The 22,466-nt window shown below is 40.3% G+C and overlaps 1 protein-coding gene across 2 annotated transcripts; it reads left to right on the forward strand.

The window, feature by feature from the left end:
- The first annotated feature begins 10,826 nt into the window (after window positions 1-10,826).
- kcna3a (potassium voltage-gated channel, shaker-related subfamily, member 3a) lies at window positions 10,827-18,558 on the forward strand. 2 transcript variants are annotated; one of them, XM_026927279.3, is made up of 3 exons: window positions 10,827-13,926; window positions 15,357-15,454; window positions 18,120-18,558. In XM_026927279.3, the coding sequence occupies exon 1, from the start codon at window positions 11,559-11,561 to the stop codon at window positions 13,101-13,103; it is 1,545 nt and encodes a 514-aa protein (XP_026783080.1). In that variant the 5' UTR covers window positions 10,827-11,558; the 3' UTR covers window positions 13,104-13,926; window positions 15,357-15,454; window positions 18,120-18,558. The 2 variants fall into 2 exon arrangements, with proteins under 2 accessions (XP_026783080.1, XP_026783090.1); XM_026927289.3 differs by having other exon boundaries at window positions 18,123-18,558.
- Window positions 18,559-22,466: the final 3,908 nt, after the last annotated feature.

A 22,466-nucleotide genomic window follows, 5' to 3' on the forward strand; every position in this document is an offset into this window, starting at 1 on the left:
TCAAAGGTGTTGGCTGTGCATTTGGTGTGATTCTCACTAGTTTTATAATAATTAAATTACTAGAACAAACATTCTGAGATTTCCTGTATTTTTGTTTATTTTTAGCTCGGAGAACACACAATCTCAATACGGTGGAACCCTGAGTGAAGCGTCAAGGTAGATAGCTAACAGTCAGTTCAGGCTTTTTGTCTGATGCATAAATTGTCACATAACAGTGCCTGTCATAAGACTGTGAGCTAAGTTACAGGAAATGGGAGCATTGCCTTCCTGAGTAGGATGGATACTATACCGCCCCAAAAGGCCAGATTTGCCCTCAAAAGTAGCTGTATTTTCTATAAATAAGACATTGTTTTGTTGCGCACCACCTAGACATCCAGCGGGTTCAGCTGCTATAAGTTACATCTCGCTTTGGGACAGTAACTTACACATCTCTGCAATGTTGCTCACTGACAAAGCTGTACATCACTATCACCTACATTGATAAACTTTCAGTCACTCAGATCATGTCATGATTGTCAGTTACATCAACTATAGGATGCAGAACAGGATCAAGCAGCTTTCACTGCCTTGCACAGAATATTCTCAGGTAGGCCAATCAGTAGTTAAACTCACTGAGAGTAACTCATCTGCCAGGTATGTACAGTGGTGCAGTGGACACAATGTTGAGAAGATGCAAACATCCAGGGGAGTAGTATCTGCATCCAAAAGTGGTAGTCCAGATCTGGGAAATGTCTGGCGAGGTGCAGGTAGACTATGCCAAGGCCATGCTGACACATTGCTGGTTGTGGTTCTCCCTGCTAGACTTGAACTGCCTGATGGGACAGGATTCACTGCCCAAGACTGGTCTCACCATCTTTTACATTCTTATTAATTTATATTCTTTCAAATTTGTCTGAATTCAGCAACTAGGCCACGGAGTCCTGCTTGAGGCATGATCTTGGTTTCCACTGCTGCTTTCACTAATGGTTTCAGATCTGCTGTCCCACATGGATGGAGAAAATTGGCATCCTCAGCCACCTGAGCTACTCAGGCATCACCATGCACATTATCTAGGTGATTCTCCAATGTGCTGCCAGGTTGTATTAGAACCATGAGTTGTAGTTTGCTAATATTATATTTTGAAATACATATTAAGTCCTATATATCACTGCAGTCAGGACACAGTTTAGTTATTTCACTGAGGAATCTACTAGAACATTTTGTTATTACATTACATTTGTTATGATTGTTGTTACAAAGTAAATTAAATGAAGTTTAACACTTGTTACAAAGTAAATTAGCATAGGAGCATGTGCACCTAGAAGTGCCATTTTTTTATATCAGCAGTACCAGTAATGGAACCTTTTGTGTACTATTTTTAGATTTCCTTTTCACGCTATATCATACCATTATACCATCATATATATATAGACTCTGCTTAATTACTGACATCATTCTTTGAGGCACGATATCAACTGCATATGCTATGAGCGTATGCTATTAATGATTTGTGTGTGTGTGTGCGTGAGTGAGAGAGAGAGAGAGAGAATAGAGTGCTAGCTCTGTACCTTGAAAAGACTCATAATTATGGTGTACATTTGCTGTTGCTATATTGCATGTGTTTGTTTGTTTATGTTCTTGCTATTGGGTGTGAGTGTATGTGTATTTGCATTCTTGCTAATAAGTATGAGTACGAAGTTGTATGCTTGATTTGATAAATGAGACACATGGGGAGATATATTGCAGTCTTAATGTGTCTCTGTGCCTACTTAAATTGAATATCTCCTACAAAGCCTTTGGGTATAGGAGGAGGGGATTCTCAAAGCAAATCTCTCACAGGTCCTCCCTGACCCAGATTCTCTGCATTTTCACTGGATAATGAATTCTGTTGGTTATTGTGATGATGTTCTAGAACATTTAAGAAATAAAACATCAGAAAAATTAAAAGGAGCAGATGGAGTAGTTCACATGGTTCAGACATATAGGTGTCTTTTAAGCATGAACTTTACAACGCGGTATATGGAAATCACATTCTCCAAAGCTCCTTCTTTTCTACAGCTACCGACCTAGCAGTGGTGACCACTACCCAGGAATATCTGAAATCAGTTCTGTACAGTCCACAAGAAACAAAGTTAATTAGAGAAAGATGTTTGCAAGAAAAGATTCTGGTCTTTCTGTACCATGAACCAGAAACATGTACAAACATATACATATTTCATTGATTCATCTTCAGTAACCACTTGGATCCAGAGCTTATCCTGGGAACCGTGGGCATGAGTTTAGCCAATCAACCTACCAACATGTTTTTGGAAACTCTACATAGATATTAACAAGGGCTCAGGATTTAACTGGTGACCCTGAAGCTGTAATGTGGCAATGCTACCTGCTGCACCACTGTGCTGCCTATGTGTGCATGTTGTTCATTAAATAGCTTTTGCCTGTGTAGCAATAAAATATTTCTGGTCTTAAATAGAACAGGACAATGAATTGTAAGTTTTTACTTTAAGATACATTTATTAATAATTTACAAAAGTATATATATTTTTTCATTCATTCATTCATTCATTCATTTACCTTCTGTAATGGAAGTCTGGCGATACTGGGTGTAGGGCAGTAGAATTCCCCCCGGATGGGGCTTCTGTCCATCGCAGCGCACAATGCACATACACATTCACACACTCATTCACACCTAGGACCAGTTGAATGTAGCCAGTCTGCCTGTCTGCAAGTTTTTGGACAGAGGGAGAAAACCAGAGAACCCAGAGGAAACTCATTCAAATATGGGGAGATTATTACATGTATCATTCCTTGTTACCCTTATTTTAGTAACTTTCCACTTTTCTTATTTTATCATATTTACTCATTTATCCATTTCACTCATGCAACATTTCCTAAGCTCTATACCATTCACGTCGGGCTGTATCACACCACCCACTGTTGATTATTTTCCTCTAACAGTATGCCCCTTCATATAGATCTTGTAGATCATTCAAGTAAATGATTTGTTAGTTTTATTCTTCCTTTTTATGTTCTTGATAATGAAAAGTTTCTCAACAAGTAAATGGACCTTCATAAAACACATCGACCCAGCTATACTCTCACTAACATTTAATATGTCTTTAAAAAGAGTGGTACTAAAATAAAATAGTCAAGCATTTATCATGCACAATGATTAACCAATGATGCAGCAGCTACTGCCTGGGTAAATAAAATGCATCACGTACTGCCTGGGTAAATAATACAGGAAATTAATAAATGTTTTATGAGTAAATTAGGACATGGATAAATAACTAAACATGCTGGAATCAATAAACTAGGAAAAGTGGGAAGCTGAAAACTAAAAATGCACAGGAAATTATAAATATATGAGTGATATAAAATACTTTTTACTTAGGAAATAAATTAACTTTTTATTTAGGAAATATTATTTAGGAAATAATTAAAATAAATTTTTCTCTCACTCTAAGGAGCAGTCAGTATTACTCACTTCCCCCACTCACTCACTTCCAGTAACTGCTTCATCCTGGTCAGGGTTGTGGTGGATCTGGAGCCTATCCCCCTAAGTCCATGTGGGAGAATTCACCCCAGATGGGATGCCAGTCCATCACAGGGTACCATTCACACACTCATTCACAACTAGGGGCATCTGCCTACCTGCACATTTTTTGGACAGTAGGAGGAACATGTGAACATGGGGAGATCATGCAAAACTCCACACAGACAGTAACCCAAGCCCAGTATTGAACCCAGGACCCTGTAGTACTGAGGCAGCAGCACTAGCCACTGCACCATTGTATTACTCAACTGGCATACTGAAATGAAAAATACAATGACTCATTTGATTTTGCTGTCAGCCTCCTTACAGTACCAATAAATGCTATCTGTTTGGAGAAAAACAAAAGGGCAAATGAATCTTTGTTTGTGCTGGTAGCTGACAGGGAAAGTCTCCTTGCTATTTGTTTATTACACTGACAGCTGCAAAATGGTGTTTGTGCTCTTCTCCATTATAGTGATTCATGCCTGTTTCCAGACATATAGATGCTCTAGCTTTCTCTCAATATTGTGACAAATACTACTTTCTTGCCAAACACTGGACAAACCCACACAATTTACAGTGCAGAGGCTTAATCAGAGAGATTGTAGTTATTATGATATAGGAAAAATGTTGTCTGATAGATTATGTTTGCTTAACTTTCCCTATATGCATAGGCAATCAAATTTTAATGCCTTTTAAAACAGAACCTATAGGACATCTGGAGGTTATGAAGTTTGGTTTGGATTCATATGTTGTTTTAATCTAGTTCCACTGCCAGCATAGGAAATCAGCCCAGGTCTTGAACTTTCCACTTTACAGGAGACTAGGACCCATAACCATAACTCCAACATGACCTTCACATTTCATCTTAGAGCCATCAGCCACACGAGATGTTAATATGCAGACAGACCCCCCAGTACTCTCTTTAGAGTATACAGTATACCCTGCCTGAACTACTGCATACCCAATTAGGAAGGACATTTTTCCATTCTCTCTCCATCTCTCTGATTTTAAGTAGCTTGGATGTCTGTGAAATTCTGTTCGCCATGTGAATATAAATATATATTTTGTGTGTGTGCGGGGGGGTATATTTCTGTGAGGACCAAATGTTCTCAGGAATATCTGACAGTTCTGACCTTGTGGGGATATCTGGCCAGTCCCCACAAGGCAACCTGTGTAAACACACCATTAATTCTCTGCATTAATAATTATGCCAATGGAAGGTCCTCACAACAATAGTAAGACAAGCATGTGTGTGTGTGTGTGTTTTCCCTTACAGTTAGTGCCTGTTAACAATGTGTCACCTCCAATTCTCCTGCTGATTGATGCATGTCATGTTTGTTTTGCTGGATGCTGTAGCAGCACCTGCTCACCTGGCCGGCAGTGATTTTTCACCCCACATTACTCAAATCACTTTACGCTGGTCACTGGGCATTCCTATCATTAGTTTTGAGCCGGTTGCCATGGTGCATCACAGTCTGTTAGCGTCAGGAAGAAAGCCTTATGCTCTTCACAATTTCTGCCTCCTATTTTATGGGCTTAATGTACCAAAATATAACAACAAGAACACCAGCTCTGTTCTGGTTTGTATAGCTAAATCAAAGAGCCTATCACCGGCTGGATCAGAAGATGCAAGTAGGAATGAATAAGTGGAACGAAAAAAAAAAAAACACACATAGTATTTCACAGTCTGAGAAAAAAGAATCTGGTAGTTGCCAAATCAGTTTGCTTCTCATTTCCTTGCACTTACGTGACACAGTGAGAGATGGCTATTTCCGGAGACTGCAGGTGAAGTAACCGTTAGCAAGGCAAAGTGGACGCAGTGAGCAACATGGCAAAGTTGAGCAAAGTTAACTTTATTTATGTGTGTGCTTTCCCGTTGACAAAGCATTCACAGCATTCCAGTCCTATCCTCTTTGTGATGCTAAACTGTTAGATTGTAGAAGTTGGTCTCCTTCAGATCTTCACACTGATTCCCTAATTCTAGTAAATTCTTACCGCAACCACACATGCTTGAGAGCCCAAGGTCAAATGTAGTCTATAGGACATAACCTCCCCTGGCAACCCACATTAACAGCATTTCTCAATCCCTGGAGCACCTGCATTTCCCCAAAATAAGTTAACTTATAGAGGCCCTCTTCAAGATATAATCTCAAGGCCTGAGCAAACAGGCATTTTGAAAAATTAATTTAAAAACATATTCTACACAGTGATGCACTGCATGGATGTACTTTTCACACATGTATTTCCTTGCAGAATTTTATTTTTAGTTAGTGGACACCTGTCAACTACTTTGAGCATGCACTGATAGGATACTGTAGAGTTCTTGATATAAATTACTTTATGGAAGCAATTGCAGAGAATGCTGTTGTTGAACCAAACATTCCTGTTACACTGTTGCCAACAGTATTTACACCACAAAGCCTAAAATAATGAAGAGTGCAGCAGAAAGGAATGTGTCCAGAAAAGATTATGTGTGAACACTGTATCTATGTGTCTTTAACAATGGAGCGAACAGCATGATAGGTTGTGGCAGTTAATCTGGAATCAGTAGTTTAACTGCCTGTATGGAACAAAATCTTGCACCCACCCCACCACTTTCTGAAACATTTACCCGTTTTATCCAATGTGACTTACATTTCAAAATACGTTGAGGGTTAAGAGTCTTGCTCAAGGACTCAACTATGGCTCTCAGGTGGTCCAGGATTTTGAAATCACCAAATCCAGCATCAGTGCCAATAAAAGCAATATGCTGACCAGGAAACAAACCCAGCTTAACTGTTTGGCCAGTTATATTATACCTAATATGCCAACTCCAATCATCATATCATTGCACTGTGCATGTGCATGTCTCTGGAGGAATGGGTGTTGGAAAAAGGTCAGGGTTGAGAGGAGAATGAAGGGTGGACTCTGTAATGTACTGTAAAAATTGTAATGCCTTGCTGTCTGGATGTTAATAGCTTTGTAATCTGCCTTTTGTTAATAGCTTTTTTCTTAGGTAAAGGCACAGAGCTGGAGGATTCATGGGCATAGAGTGTTTTGGTAAACTGGGATGTTTGGATGCTGTCTGTTGATGGTGGAGTGGCTGGCTGCTTTTTATCACAGGGTCCCTCATGCCTGCTTTACCTTCTGGCTCTCCCTTTTAGTTATGCTGCCATATTATAGCTAGTATTGCTGGAATCCCAGATTGCACAATGTACATCTTCATAAACCATTACAGTACAAGAACATACCTAATAATCTGTTATTATTAGTTACTTTTAACACACTTAGCACTTCTTGACTTTATAGTATATAGTTATAGAAGTGGAATTATTTACAATCACACTATCCGGTGTCCCCCAGATGAGGATGTGTTCCCTTTTGAGTCTGGTTCCTCTCAAGGTTTCTTCCTCTTGTCGCCTCTTCCTCTTGTCGGAGTTTTTCCTTGCCACCACCGTCTCTGGATTACTCATTAGAGATAAATTAAAATTAAAATTTTATATCCAGATTCCTATAAAGTTGCTTTGTGTCACTGTCTATTGTTAAAAGTGCAAACAAATAAAATTGGTTTGAATTGAATTGACTCCTTCTGTGGCAGAAATCTGGCAAGATCACCAACACTGATCTTGTCAGAATTGTCAAAAATCTCTCGAATAGGAATGTCTTACTGTTGTGAACAGTCAGTTCTAATCTGTAATAATCTGGTTGTGAAAATGCACTTAACTGAAAATAACCTCTTAGAGAAACATTTTACCGCATCACTTTTAATTCCAGTATAATATTGATATAAATCCTACCTTTCCTCAGATCTCCACAGTATCCATTGCACCAAATTCCAGCATGTTGCAGTCTAAAGTCTCTTTCAACATCATTCAACATAAATATTTTTATTTGAATTTTTGGACTATTGAGATTTGTCCATGCAATCCCAGCCACTGCTCAGCGTTCTTCTCTGCTCCTAGCTTAACGGCAGCTGTGATTGCTAATACTGTATCTGACTTACTGGCTGGTGTGACCTTGGCAAATGTGAGTGTGTAATGATCTCTGCTCTCTCTCCCCTAGCTGCTGATCAATGACCCCAACCCTATTGATTTCTCCCTGTGCTAACCAGCGATTAGCCGCAACTGCAAATGAGAAAGTGTTCAGATTTATGTTATCCAGACAGGACAGGTGTAAGTGAGTTGTTCAGCTGTGTTGACAGCTGTTGAATCATAATATTTTAAATTTTAGTTTTAAATCTTAATATTGTTGTTCACAAAATTGTGGTAAAAACAATCTTTGACCATTATTCTGTGTAATGTGCACATTTTTTAATTTATTGTATGCTGTTGTGCAGCATTTCTCTACTGTGTCTGACCAGTTATAAGTGAGAGCTCCACTTACACTAAAACCTCATTAAATATGCATGACTGTGCAATATTGAGCAGGAGGCATGTCCAGAAAGGCCTCTTAATATCCAATCACTGTGAGCTCTTCCTACAGGGACAGATAAATCACTTGTGGGGGTTTATAGTGATTGCTGCTAGTCAGTTAACCAGTTGATGTGTTGCTTGCTTAAAGGTGTGGAACTGGAAGCTCTGTAAAAATTTCCAATAGATTCGTTTCTATATCTAATCTATAAATATAAATGTAAGCTAAACTTAGATTAGTTGAGGAAGGCATTCTGAAACATACACAATAATGGGCTTAGTGAAAAAAAAATGCAAACACCCCTCTTATGGGCAAAACTGGATGTCATTTGTATAGCTGCATATATTCCAAGAATACATTAAAATAATCTTCAGTTGAAAATAAATAGCAATACTGTGATGCAGTGGGTAGCTTTGCTGCCTCACTGCTCCAGGGTCCCTCATTTGATCCAGGTTACTGTCTACGTGTTTCAAATGTTGTCCCTGTGTCTACGTAGGTTTCCTTCAGGTTCTACAGTTTCCTCCCACCTCCCAAAAACACGCAGGTAGATGGGCTATGCTAAATTGCCCCTAGGTGAGAATGAGTGTGTGCACGGTGCCATGTGAAGTACTGGCATCCCATCAGTGTGAATTCTCTCGCCTTGCACCCAGTGTTCCTTGGATAGGCTCCAGATCCTCTGTGACACTGACCAGAATAAAGTGGTTACTGAAATGAATGAATATAAATACATAATAAATACATTTAGTGCAGAGACATTTCTATAAAGTATTTAATATGGAACAGCTACCTTGTAAGAAATCTTGACTAAATCCAAAAGACTTTTCTTCACCAGAGTTTATTAAGAGGCACAGACCTGGCAATAACAGTTTTTATGATGCATAGTTTAGGAGTAATTTATAGAAAAATGCAGAAAATGCAGATTAAAATGCAACATTTTAATACCCCAGAAGATTTAACACCATCATTGTGAGAGTTTGCTGTGTTAAATAAGCTGATGAAGGGAAGAATACCTCAGCCTACAATGATCTTCAGGTGAGTGTAGCCCTTCATTACTCTTACCCTTGCTTCAAAACACAACCCTTTTTTAATGCAGCCCTGGCCAGGCCTGACCACCCAATCATCCTCTTCAGCTCAGAACACATTAATCTGTACTAAATCTATATGTTTGGTGTGAATGTCTCCCTTCAAATGTCAAGATAACTCAAAACACCAGTTTAGGCATCTAACATCTATGTAGGCATCTACCAACATGCATGTTTAAGCATCTCTTTTAGACCCCGAAGCATATGATACAGTAACTGCTATGAATTGTTCAGTTCCCACAGTGGGACTAACAGGGAAATTGTGTATTACAAGAGTGAGGACTGTTAACCTGATCCCCCTGTCAGATTCTACCTATAAATGATTAATCGAAATTCTTTTCATTGTCACAGATAATAACGGCATACAGAAACTCTTCTTTTTTTCAGACCAAAGGTTGATATTTCTCTAAAAAAACAGTTTTCTGTTAAAATAATTTATAAGCATTGAAATCACACAGAAATAATACCACATAATCATATATGCATATTACTAACAAAAATAAGAAAGTCATATTCTTACAAACTAAACACATAGCAGCCAAAAAGTTCAGAAATTCTCGTCCCTCATTCTGCAGTCTAATATTTGAGAGAGATATAAATCTCCTTGGAATGCAAATACTGTGTACTCTGTGTAACTTAATATGGAATTAATATGTAATTGCATTCAAGAAAATAATTGTGCATGCAAATTAAAAAATTTCCCACATATATGTTTTTAACTTTCTGATAAGTGTGGGAAAACAGATACATAACTATGATACACTGATGTGCTATTACGTATGTCACTTAATTATGTACGTACAATTACATTCCTCTTTTGGATTTGGGGCTTGATCATTGTGAAGTCTGTTGAAGCTGTTTAAACAAGCTATTACTCAGAGCACAAGATAACATGAAAGAGGAGAGTAAGACAGATAGAGAAGGCACTCATTACTGTTGGCTGTGTAGTTGCATGACAGACTGGAGTCCATACACCAGTGCTGAATATTACATGTAAATATTGAGAATTTCATACTGTCTTCAAAGCAAAGAACAAAAACTGTTAATGTGATAGCTTGTAAATACAATTTGTAGGATTATAAAGTTCTGCGTGGTTTAAGAATTAATGGGAGATTGAACCTTATAATGCTAAGGTCACAAATTGCTTAAATACAGCTCCTGAAACAAAGCAAGAAAAGTATTGCTATTAATTCACAGTTTACTAAAATATAATGTGCTTTGTAGTACAAGGCAAAATCGCCTACAATTTCCAACAGAATCAACAAATGTCTTGCATCTTAATGTGCTCTAATGGAGAAAGCCTGCGTGAAAAAGCAGTGTTGCTTCATTCTGCTTTATTTGAGCTCGACTGTAGATCTGTTCCAACACATTAGTTGTTAGTTTGGAGACTACAGAATGCACGTGCCCAGAAAATACAACTGCTTTGCATGAAGGGTATACACACTGAGAGCGATTCGAACACTGCTGTGGAGAGAAAAGATGATTTCATAAAAAAATCGTTAATAGGAGACCACGATGTTGTCGTTGTTTTCCAAATTTCAGACGGAAAGAAAGATAGACTGTGGGTTTTTTATTAATTGTGCACTATTATCCTGTATTTTGCATAGATCATAAAATATTCTGACTAATAGATTAGACGACTGCTTAGGTTTTCTGGTGACTTTTTATTCTTATATGAGCCGTTTAATCAAATCTTTTAACAATGTCCAGTCGTGTTAGTAAGGTCTGGGTGTGTGCTCGGCTCTAGAGCACGACTCCGGTCTCCATATTGAACAAACACACGGCGTTCTTCTCCTCGCGCGCTTTTCACCTTTGGGAGCCGCGTCACCATGGAGAGCGCCATCCGGCTGTAAAGCATCCCCGCGCGCGCGCTGCTTCGCGCCACCCGATGGCTTTTCTCCTAGGGAAATGCATCAATCACCCCTGCGTGCTCGAAAAGCTTAATGGGTTTGCGTTGTTGTTTTGAAACGAAAACCCGATCGCGCCATTTTCATGTGAAAGGCTTTCACGCGCGCTCGGGGTTGCAGGCTGTCACTTGGCTGTGTGCCTGTGAAGTGTTTCGCGCTAGACTGGAATCGGTTGCCTGCTCTTTCAACACGTGCTCTGCTGTTTTGTTTTACGGAAACGCTGTTGGCATTGTCATTGAGAAAATTTCTGGTCGGTGACTGGATGCATTCCATTGAACGGGGTTGCTGTTTCAAATTGTGAAATTGATTTCTTTCCTGAGAAATTTCTACCGACGAATACCTCGCTGGATTTTATTCACTTTGTATGAATGGGTGTATTTTCGTAGAAAAAAAAAAGTGAGACTGGGAATTGATGTTTATGCCAACTTAGGTTCTGATTTGGCGAGGATGCGTGAAGCGCACGCGCGCTGTGGGCGGGAATAGACGCGCGTTTATAAAGGACGCTGCGCGCGCCGTGAGGCGGCGACACCGCGCGGAAACGGCTGTCAGGAGCGCAGAGGACTGAGTGAAGACGCGAGGGAAGTCTTTTTTAATTCAGTCCAAGCTGGGTGGGAGAGGCGCGCCTCTCTCGGGCCCCTTGTCGCCTCTCCCCACCCCCTCGGTATGGATGAACACTTCAACCTCATAGACTCGCCGTCGACGCGCCACAGGGGGAACAACGCCGAGAATCACGGCTACGCGGAAACAGAAAAGGGCAGCATGACGGTGATGGCGGCGGAGCTGCTGGAGGAATCAGCCGCGCTGCCCGGCCACCTGTCGCTGGATCGATATGAGGCGGAGCACGAGTGCTGCGAGAGAGTGGTCATCAACATCTCGGGCCTGCGCTTCGAGACGCAGCTCAAAACTTTCAACCAATTTCCGGACACCTTGCTCGGCGACCCGAAAAAGAGGATGCGCTACTTCGATCCGCTCAGGAACGAGTACTTTTTCGACAGGAATCGTCCAAGCTTCGACGCCATCCTCTACTACTACCAGTCGGGCGGGCGCATCCGGAGACCCGTCAACGTGCCCATAGACATCTTCTCGGAGGAGATCCGCTTTTATCAGCTTGGCGAGGAGGCGATGGAGAAATTTCGGGAGGACGAGGGTTTTATCAAAGAAGAGGAGCGCCCCTTGCCTAGCCATGAGTTCCAGAGGCAAGTCTGGCTTTTATTTGAGTACCCGGAGAGCTCAGGCCCGGCCAGGGGCATCGCCATCGTGTCAGTACTGGTCATTCTCATCTCCATCGTCATTTTCTGTCTGGAAACTTTGCCAGAGTTTAGGGACGATAAGGATCCGGTCACTGTAGCGCCTGTAATAAACGGAACTGGCCCGTACGGGTCAGGCTCTTTTACCGACCCGTTTTTTGTGATCGAGACGCTTTGCATAATTTGGTTCTCCTTCGAGCTGCTTGTCCGCTTCTTCGCCTGCCCCAGCAAAGCCACCTTTTCCAAAAACATCATGAACATAATCGACATCGTGGCTATAATTCCATACTTCATCACGCTGGGTACAGAGTTGGCTGAAAGACAGGGCAATGGGCAGCAGGCCATGTCCCTGGCCATCCTGCGCGTGATCCGCCTAGTGCGAGTGTTTCGCATCTTCAAGCTGTCGCGCCACTCCAAGGGCCTCCAGATCCTTGGGCAGACGCTCAAAGCCAGCATGCGGGAACTTGGCTTGCTTATTTTTTTCCTTTTTATCGGGGTCATTTTATTCTCCAGCGCTGTGTACTTCGCAGAGGCGGACGACCCAGCCTCCAGCTTCAGCAGCATCCCGGACGCGTTCTGGTGGGCCGTGGTTACCATGACTACGGTGGGCTACGGAGACATGCACCCGGTGACCATCGGCGGGAAGATCGTCGGCTCGCTGTGTGCCATCGCTGGGGTTTTGACGATCGCGCTGCCCGTGCCCGTCATCGTCTCCAATTTCAACTACTTCTACCACCGGGAGACGGACGGCGAGGAGCACGCGCAGTACCTGCACACGGGCAGCTGCGAGCATCTCGACTCCGCGGAGGAGATGAAACGGACGCGGAGCACCTCGTCACTCAGCAAATCGGAGTACATGGTGATAGAGGAGGGCATAAACAGCGGCTTTAAGCAGGCCAACTACACAAACCAAAACAATCAGAACTGCGTAAACATCAAAAAGATTTTCACTGACGTGTAAATCAAGCGCAGGTCCAGTCGGCGATGCTCCTCAGATCACCTCCACTTTACTCTAGGATTTTCTTCATGCAGACCCTGTGCGCGGACTACAACCTGCTGGCCTGCAGAGGATCATGCATTCTCTATAGCGGTTAAAAGTGGACGAAGGGCGGGTCAGGGACGTTAAATAACCTACAAACAATAATCAGTCGTCTGTGATTGTCCGTCTGCATTTGTTCTCAGTGTTATATAGCCTATATAATCGTCATCATACGTATTGGCAATATATTACAATCAAACAAATGCCTGTTAATGTGATGAAACGCTATATTTTCGGAGGTCACGTGTTAGTGTCACATGAATTTTGTTAGTATATAAGTGCAGATTCCATTTTAACAAACTGAACGTCTGTGGATGAACCATCAATCTGTCAAATATATATATATAGCCTATTGTATGTATTTATTAATCAAACCGCCTTTACCTATACCAAATAACTATGTGTTATACAAAATGAAAGGATTGGTTGTTATAGCTCAAAAAAATGCTTTATTTTGTGTAGAAAAAAAGGTGTGTGAAAACAGTTATGCCCAAATCGATGTTAAGTGCTGTAATCGGCCACATAAAAAGCTAAGTTTCCCCCAAATTTCTATTTATCATCTCCCTGTAGAATTCCCCACGATTAGCATTCGGGAAAAGACACAGTAGGTAGGCATCAAAAGAAAACACTGTCGTTTCTTGCATGAGAAAACAGGACTGGGCTGAGCACGCGCGGATTCGCCTCCCCGTCGAGACCCCTGGCTCCGCCCTATGATGCAGTCTCCATAGCGACCACAGTTTCCTGGGTAACCCCAGTTAACGTTAGCATTGCTCTCATCGCCGTTGCTCCAGCAACGCTCCAGATGGTTCACAAAGCTCTGCTGGCAAAAAACAGCTAGAGACAGGCAAATAGAGCTAACACATAAGAGCTAACTTTAACTCGCGAAGGAGATCAAATTAGACATTTGCCCTTTTTGGGTTGGGGTTGGGACAGTTTTTGTTTATCCTCCCAATTCAGCTATAAACCTCAAAATAATTCTGAATATTTTATGCATTGCAATTGTCTTAGTAGATAAAAGGTAACTGCAATATTAGTTACAGAATACAAACTTAATTCAAGCAGATGTAGGACCAAATCAGGCATTACTGGAGATCTGCATGAAGCCCAGCAAGCCTCATGCTTTTACAATCTCTTGCCTTGGCTCAGTCCTGTAGATGTCAGGTTGAGGAAGATTGGCACTGCGTGACTGAGCAAGCTCATTACAGAGACTCACATGCTGCCTCTCTTATTGATCAGAGTCAAAGGGTATTCACTGGATCTCAGTAATGTCCAGTAAAACCCAAACCATATATCAGAGCTTTGTGAACAATCACTGCAAGTGTCTCTATGTGTTGTTGTGTGTGTGTGTGTGTGTGTGTTTGTTTGTTTGTTTGTCCGATTTTTGAGCTCACATGAGAATCATTTCACAGGAATCATTTTCCTTTAATGTTAAAAAAAATTAAATCCTCCAGTAATTTTATTTCTGATTGCACTAATATCACTATTTATTTCTTGAACATAGCAACCTGTTTAGCTTCAAAATCACTTGATTTAATGGGACATGAAGGCTCTACTATTTCATTTTATTAAATTATATTTGAATTGCACGACAAGAAAATCAAATTTTGCTCAGTGCTGCCATCAAGTGATGTGTTTTGGCTGATGCAAGAAATCAAACAGACCTAAAAATGAAATATACTGTACCTTCTAATCATACCAGAAATTTCTACTTGATATTTAATGTACAGTATAATATTGCCTTAAATTTCTCATAATTTATTTTTCATATTAGTTATGACATGCAAATTGTTCTATTACAGGTTATTTTCTGGTGGTTTTATATATGCTCTTAGCTATACATACATTTTTATTGTTGTTGTTTGATTCTTGTTTCATTGCTTGGATTTCTGGATGAGCAGCAAAGAATTTGCATGCATAATCACAGTGCACAGCTGCTGCTGCATGATGTTTTACAGCAGAGAGCTGAGATATCGGAGGTGTGAAATGAGCTGTCTGACGTCTCTGGAAATTCAAGCTGTCAGCTGATAACGTGCAATATAAGCTGTCGCTTCTATTCAGCCTCAGATTCACGAGTTACTTTTAACTCATAATTGAGGAGGCTTGGCTTTGCCTTAGTTAATAAAGACAGCAAATATTCACATTAAAAATGTTTTCCTTTTTATTTCTGTTTCCCAGGAGGTAAAGATCAGGACCTTGTACTATTAAAGATTTCAGCTGATGGGCATCAAGCTGACCTGTGGCTCTATTCCAAACTGGGAAGAGAAGTTTTAAAGGTAATCTAATTTTATTGTGTTAGGCTTTTCGTGTGCTGTGGAAGTGTGGAAGGCTAGCATGTGAATAAGAACCAATCTCACTCATTCAGAGTACCTTTGTTGCTCGAGTGTGCAGCCCTCATAATTCCCTCGCACTTAACCTAGTACACCAGGAAGTGGTTACAATAAAGAAAAATGTAATGTTGATATTTTTAGTGTTTTTTTAAATATTCATACATCCATTTTCAGTAACCACTTTATCCTGGCGAGGGTCAAGGTGGATACAGAAGGCTTGGTTCATGCAGGAATAGGAGGGGACACCAGTCCATCACAGGGCACCATATACACACGCTGATTCACACCTAGGGGCAATTTAGTCTAGCCAATCCACCTACTGGTGTGTTTTTGGGAGGCGGGACAAAACCAGAAAACCCAGAGGAAACCCATGCAGACAGTGAAAGAACATGTGAAACTCTATGCAGACTGATGTTGATGTTGTTAGTTCCTGTCAGTTTCAAAGTTGTCTGCTTTTAGTTTCTTGTAAGTATTGCAATAATACTATACAATATTTAGCAGAAATAATGAAAAAAATAACCATAGCTTACAATTATTCTAGCTGCATGATAAGTTAAATGTATTATTGGCAGTTTCTGCTGGATTTAATTGGCATTGAGTTAGTATACCTTTATTTTCATCTTATGGAAGATTTCACAAGAAGTGATGAGACTGATAATGAAAAACTTGATTTTATCTTTCCTTATGTAGCTATAAATATGGCTATTTTCAAACAATTTATGCTATACCAAACGCCATCACAAAAGCACATAGTCTGAAGTGGATCATCACTATTTGTGTTTACTCTGGAAGTGAACCACATTATATAGCTTTAATTCAAAAACTTTTCAAAGCTTTAACACATTCCTGGGTTATCACTATTATCTTGGTAATCTGAAAGAACGAGTGAGTGCATGCTTACTTTTATTATCGTTTTTTTGTTTGTCTGCACATGAGTTACATTTGTTTGAGTGTGTGCTTTTGATTTGCGTGTACCACCACTAGGGGTCTTGGTGTATTGTAGACTCCTGTATTCATTTCACTCTCATTCTTGCTGTTATCACACTTCATCTCTGTCACTGAAGGCTCTCACATCATTAATTAAACAGAGAGAATTGACATCCTTCTATCTCTGGCTGCTGTTCTGGCAATCATATGACTGAGTGGAGCTGACAGTATTTTCACAGAGAAGTGACTTACAGTATGGTCCACTTAAACACTGTGAAATATTGCTGATACACTCTGTCATGACATCAGTGTTATAACTAAATAGAATATCTATTTAAATTATGAAAAATCTTTATAGAGATTATTCAAATACTGTATTTTAATGGTGTGAGCTCTGAGCATAACAGGTATTATCTGCAATAGCTTTCAGTGCAGCAGGAGATTGCATGTAGAATGTAGCATGGCTTTGAAATGATAAAGCCTCTTCCTCTCTTCTAAGCAAAGGATAATGATGAAAATATTTATAGCTATATTATGAATCTGAGTGCTGAATGATGTGGAAAAAAAAATGAAGATGTGGAGGTACAAAGAAGCAGCATGGGCTTTTCTTTTTTCCAATAATATACAGTGATACATTGGAAAGGCTAGTATATGTACTCAACCTACTGAACACTTTTAACAACAAACATGGTCGCAAAGCAGTTTTACAGAAATTAGATCCCTAAAGACCATATACATCCCTAAAGAGCAAGCCATAGATGACGGTGGTAAGCAAAGACTGCTTAAGGGAACAACGTTGAGACTCAAAAGGGGAACCTCTACTACTGGGTAAAATTCGATAGTAGTATAAGTAGGTAAATACATCATATTTGCATTACATTCAGTGCATCCACTACCAATGTCATGCATTATATGGCCAAAAGTTTGTGGACACCTGAATATCACACCCCTATGTGATTTTTTAAATTTCCCATTACAGATTTAGTCCCCATTTGCTGTAATAATAAGTTCCATGATTCTGGGAAGGCTTTCCTTTAGATTTTGGAGCATGGTTGTGGGGATTTGTGCTCATTCAGCCACAACAGGATTGGTGAGGTCAGGCACTGACGTTGGGCGAGGAGACCTGGAGTGAAGTCGCCATTTCAGTTAATCCCAGAAGTGTTCAGTGGTGTTGAGGTCAGGTCTCTGTGCAGGCCACTCGAGTTTTTTCACTCTACCCTTGTCAAATCATGTCTTTATAGACCTCACTTTGTGTGTCATGCTGGAACAGGTTCGGGCCACTTAGTTTCAGTGAAGGAAAATTGTAATGCTACAGCATACAAAGGCATTCTATATATTTGTGTGCTTCTTTTTTTTTTTCTTTCCTCAGTTTGGGGAAGAACCACGTGTAGGTGTGATGGTCAGGTTTCCACAAACTTTTGACCATAAAGTGTGTATATATGCTTTTGCCTAGCTTCCTTTCTGGCAATGTTTAATGTTTTGTAATATGTCCACGACTTACTTAACACCTGTAATGCCTTTTTTCAAACTGAACATGCTCCATCATTTTAGTCTGCCATTTGGTCATGAAGAATGACTGGCTGGTAATCTTTCTTTCCTTACCACTGAAAGAAAAAGTGACTCCTCACCTGTCATTCAATTATGTGACATGTGTGTGTCTGTCTGGCTGTGTGTTTTGTTTCAGCAGATACAGATCCAGACTTATCAACAACCACTAGGCACAGGACAAAGCACAGGACAAAGCACACAAACTCATCTAAGAGATGTCCGCATTGTTGTATATCACCTTCTCATCATATGAAGACTCTAGAAGTGGCCTTGTTCATTGGATACACTGCCAGATTGAATGTATATAACCAATCAGACAGACACTCAAGGGACTGAAGCTGATTACCTTTGACATAACTGCCTACTGCAGTGAGATATATATTAGTGAGGATGGTTTTTGGTATGTTCTTCATGTATTCACCGTTTGTGCTGTTTTCAAACCAGATGTCTGTGTATAAGTGTGTTGTTATTAAGGCAATGTTTACGTATTAACTATATTAGACATTCCAAGCACTGAAGCACCAAAACTCTCAATGTTTTTTGATGAGATGAACTAATAAAATGGGTTACAAACATCTCCAGTAGTGATTCCTCTCTCTTTCTCTTTCTCTCTTTCTCTGTCTCTCTTTCTCTCTCCCCAATTATATTGGTCTTTATAAATGACTGTTAGAAATCAGCCTTTAAGTAACTGTGTAATTAAGTTTAGATCTATAATAGAGACCACAGTTTGAGGATGTCAGTAGAACAAAACAATTCAGCTGTACTGCAGAATATAACCACAATTACAATTCCCTCATTCATTAATTCATTCATTCATTGATTCTTCCATTCTTTCATTCATTTTCAGTTACTGCTTTATCCTAGAGTTGTGGTGAATACACCAGTCCATCACACACACTCACATCTTGGGGCAATTTAGAGTAACCAATCCATTTCCTGGCATGTTTTTGGGAGGTGTGAAGAATCCCAGAGGATCTAAAACTCACATGGAGAACGTGCACGGCTCTGCACAGACAGTAACCAGAGCTGAGGATGAAACCCCAGACCCTGGAGCTGTGAGACATCACCACCACCTGCTGTGTCACTATGTTGCTCCATCATGTTTTCACTAAGCCACTATGCAAGCAGCGTAGCTTTCGCTACAAATGACCTACTTTATACACTTTCTATGTCAGTGGGATAATATGCTAAATCAGTAGGCTATTAAATACTTTTTGTACATTATATATAAGACTATTGTCAATGCTACACATATAGAAATGAATCATCTGCTGAAAAACACCTGCACCCTGCTGCACCTGTATGGCCTGCATTTAAGTCACATTAAAGTATGGAGATAATGTACTTTTTTCCATTATTATATCAGGCCATTCTTTTTTTATCCCAAAGGAGGCCAAGCAGGTGTTGAAAGAACTGCTTAGTCACCCAGTTCCCTTTTAGTGCCTGCACAAATTACAGCACTTCCTGAATGCAGATGATTGTAGCATATATCCCAGCATTCTATGTTTAGCCTTGCTAAAAAGAACAGCTGAATTTAGAACGATACAAGCAATGCATCATATTATGCTGAGCAAGGTAGGTGCTGCTTCTAATATGCCACAGATGCACAGAGGAGTCATTTTAGGTGAACGTATACACCTGTCAGGACACCCTGTCCTGTTTTTGACACCATTTGAATACCAACAGTTCATTTGCAAAATGGTGACTGAATTATCTTGAAACCAATACAGTAATCCCACACATGACTGTCTTAACACCTTGATCATGCAATGAAGGCTTAAAGCGTACATACATGTTTGGAAATGTGTTCAAGACACTTATACCTCTGCATCATCCAGTGAATTTTACACTAGCAGAAACAGACATTATTAAAGTATGAAACACACATACTGTATATAAGGCTTGAATCTGCATTTGTTTTATAGTATTCTGACATTGCTTAATGGCTTTTTCAATAGTGCTTCTGAAAGTGGTGTAATACAAGCCATTATCGCAGTTTATATTTGGCCTTGTCCCAGGAGACACTCTGGCACGGCAGAGACAGGGGACCTCTAGCCGTGTGTGTGTGTGTGTGTGTGTGTGTGCTTGTGATAATGAGGAAGCACTCTGCAGCTTTTCTGAAGCAGCTGAGCCCTTGCACAGTTCACTGGACATGAACATGCCATGTATGTGCATGTGTGTTAGTGTCTGGACTCCCCCAGAAGCATGGGGTTTCCTTTTTTCTCTCTCTTATTGTACCTTAATGTTGCCCCTTAAACTAAACCCAAACCCATCCCAGGACAGAATGATATTGCTGCTGCTGCTGCAGAAAGGCCACTGACATATGTCGAAATGCTATGTCTGTGACTATATAATAGATGAGTACCATACATTATCCGTCACTCTTTGCCATAAGCAAAGTGTCATCAGAGTGAAAGTTTATTCAAGACTTTATTGCATGCAGATATGAAGTACAGGATTCTTCTTACATACTTAGAAGCAAGCATATAGCAGTTCGAATGTTAAATTTAGTCTAGGCAAATAATAGTTTCTTACATCTAAAAGACATTGCTTTCGCTATGGTGACATTGCATTGTTCCACCACTAGACTGCATTTGAATTTATGGTCTGCAGTAATAAATAATAACAATAAATAATAAAAAAAAAAAAAAAAGGTTTCCTTGGAGGAAACCTTGAGAGAAACTAGACTCCGACGAGAACACATACTCTTCTGGGCAGCACTTGATAGCATTATTATAAATTATTACAGTATACATTTGTGGACAAACGGTATTATGTGCATTGACAGTATAAGCATATTTTGAATAAGATTCCTGGGATGAGCATAGGATAGTCTTTATGATTACAACTCTTACAGTTCTTACGTACACATCTACAGTATCCAGGTTCTAGGGCATAAACTGTTTTTGGGAAGTGCAAATCTTTAGGGCATCCATGTAGGACATCATCAGAAGGTGAGTCACACATGCAGGATGAAACAGGCTGATCTGTAGAGCAAGAGGAGCTACAGCAGCATAAGTGTGTCAGAATCAGGCACTGACATCACAACACAAAGCAGGAGAACACATATAGCTCAACAGAGAGACAGAGAGAACAGATTACTATGTATGCACTTGTCCTATAGTGGTTTAAAAGTGATCAGAGTGCAAGTAGGGACTCCAGTAGGTCTAGCCTTGACTGCATAACTAAAAGGGAGAGCCAGAAGGTGACACAGGCCTGAGGAGACACTGGGACATAAAGTGTCCTGCCACTCAACAAACCTAAATGAACGCTTGTGGGGGCGGGGGCGGTGGGTGGGCTGGCACTGGGGGGGGTTGTTTACCGCATCAAAACATCCCAGTTTACCATAACTCTCTATGCCCATGAATCCCCCTAGATCTGCACCTTTATGTGAGAGAAAAGCCATTTAAAAAATGCCAGACTAAACAATTACGTTTTCAACCTAGCCTTAAAGAAAGACCTAGGGGGATTTGTAAGAAAAAGCTCTGCCCCTTGCTGTAATTCTCATCCGACGTGCTGATAAAAAAAGCAACCTGAAATTCAAAGCAGGGATGACATCAGTCATTTCCATTCAGTCGTGGCAATATGGCATTTCACAGGCCAAAATCTTTCCTTAAGGTGAAGAATCATAAAATGCTGACTCAAATACTGGATCAGTCACGAAAGCTGCAGGCATGACACAACATATAGGGCTCAGTGCCATCATTTCCTTGGCCTGTGAGATGTCATCACAGTGCTCTCGCCTCACACTGTCTGCATAAGGGTTCCTGGTGCCTGTCACCATAGTAACAAGGGGAGCACCATCCAATGTCAGCAGTGACTGAATCTGTGTACCTGAGCTCTGGTTAAGTTTTAATTTAGAGGATATCAGACACCCACTGATATCAGACAATGAAAATATTTAGATTCATGTGTATGGCATGAGTGACGTGTATAATTTCTTCTTCATTGTTTAAGTAGGAAATGGTAAACAACAGGATTTTTTCTGAAGGCATTAACGTCTCAATCAGTTTCTGGAAGGACACATACCTCACAGAAGTCATTCATTCATTCTTCTTTAGCAATGGCTTTATCTTGGTCAGAGTCATAGTGAATCCAGAGTCTTGGTGAATCCAACCACATGCACAGTTTTGGGAAGTGGAAGGAAACCAGACAGCCTGGTGGAAACCCACACACACACAGAAAGAACATGTGAAACTCCGTACAGACAGTAACCCAAGTTCAGGATCAAACCAGGGACCTTGTAACTGTGAGGCAGCTAAGCTACCCACTTTATTCACAGAAATTGCCAAGCATTAATAAATTGAAGGAGAAAGACTTTGGAATCTTTTACCACATTACTATTTTGATTTTAAAATGCTAAGAGTTAAGATTGGCTTTTTCATAATAAATGCCTTTTTTGGTGTAAAAAAAGAAAAGAAAACTGCTGTAGACTACATGTGTATCAATTCATATCGAAATCAACACAACCATATCCACAAAA

The sequence above is a fragment of the Pangasianodon hypophthalmus genome, chromosome 2, assembly GCF_027358585.1.
Source record: "Pangasianodon hypophthalmus isolate fPanHyp1 chromosome 2, fPanHyp1.pri, whole genome shotgun sequence".
Classification (NCBI taxonomy): Eukaryota; Metazoa; Chordata; class Actinopteri; order Siluriformes; family Pangasiidae; genus Pangasianodon; species Pangasianodon hypophthalmus.

Excerpts from the sequence above, each read along its gene's own strand:
- kcna3a (XM_026927279.3), top strand. The coding sequence starts at position 11,559 with ATGGATGAACACTTCAACCTCATAGACTCGCCGTCGACGCGCCACAGG.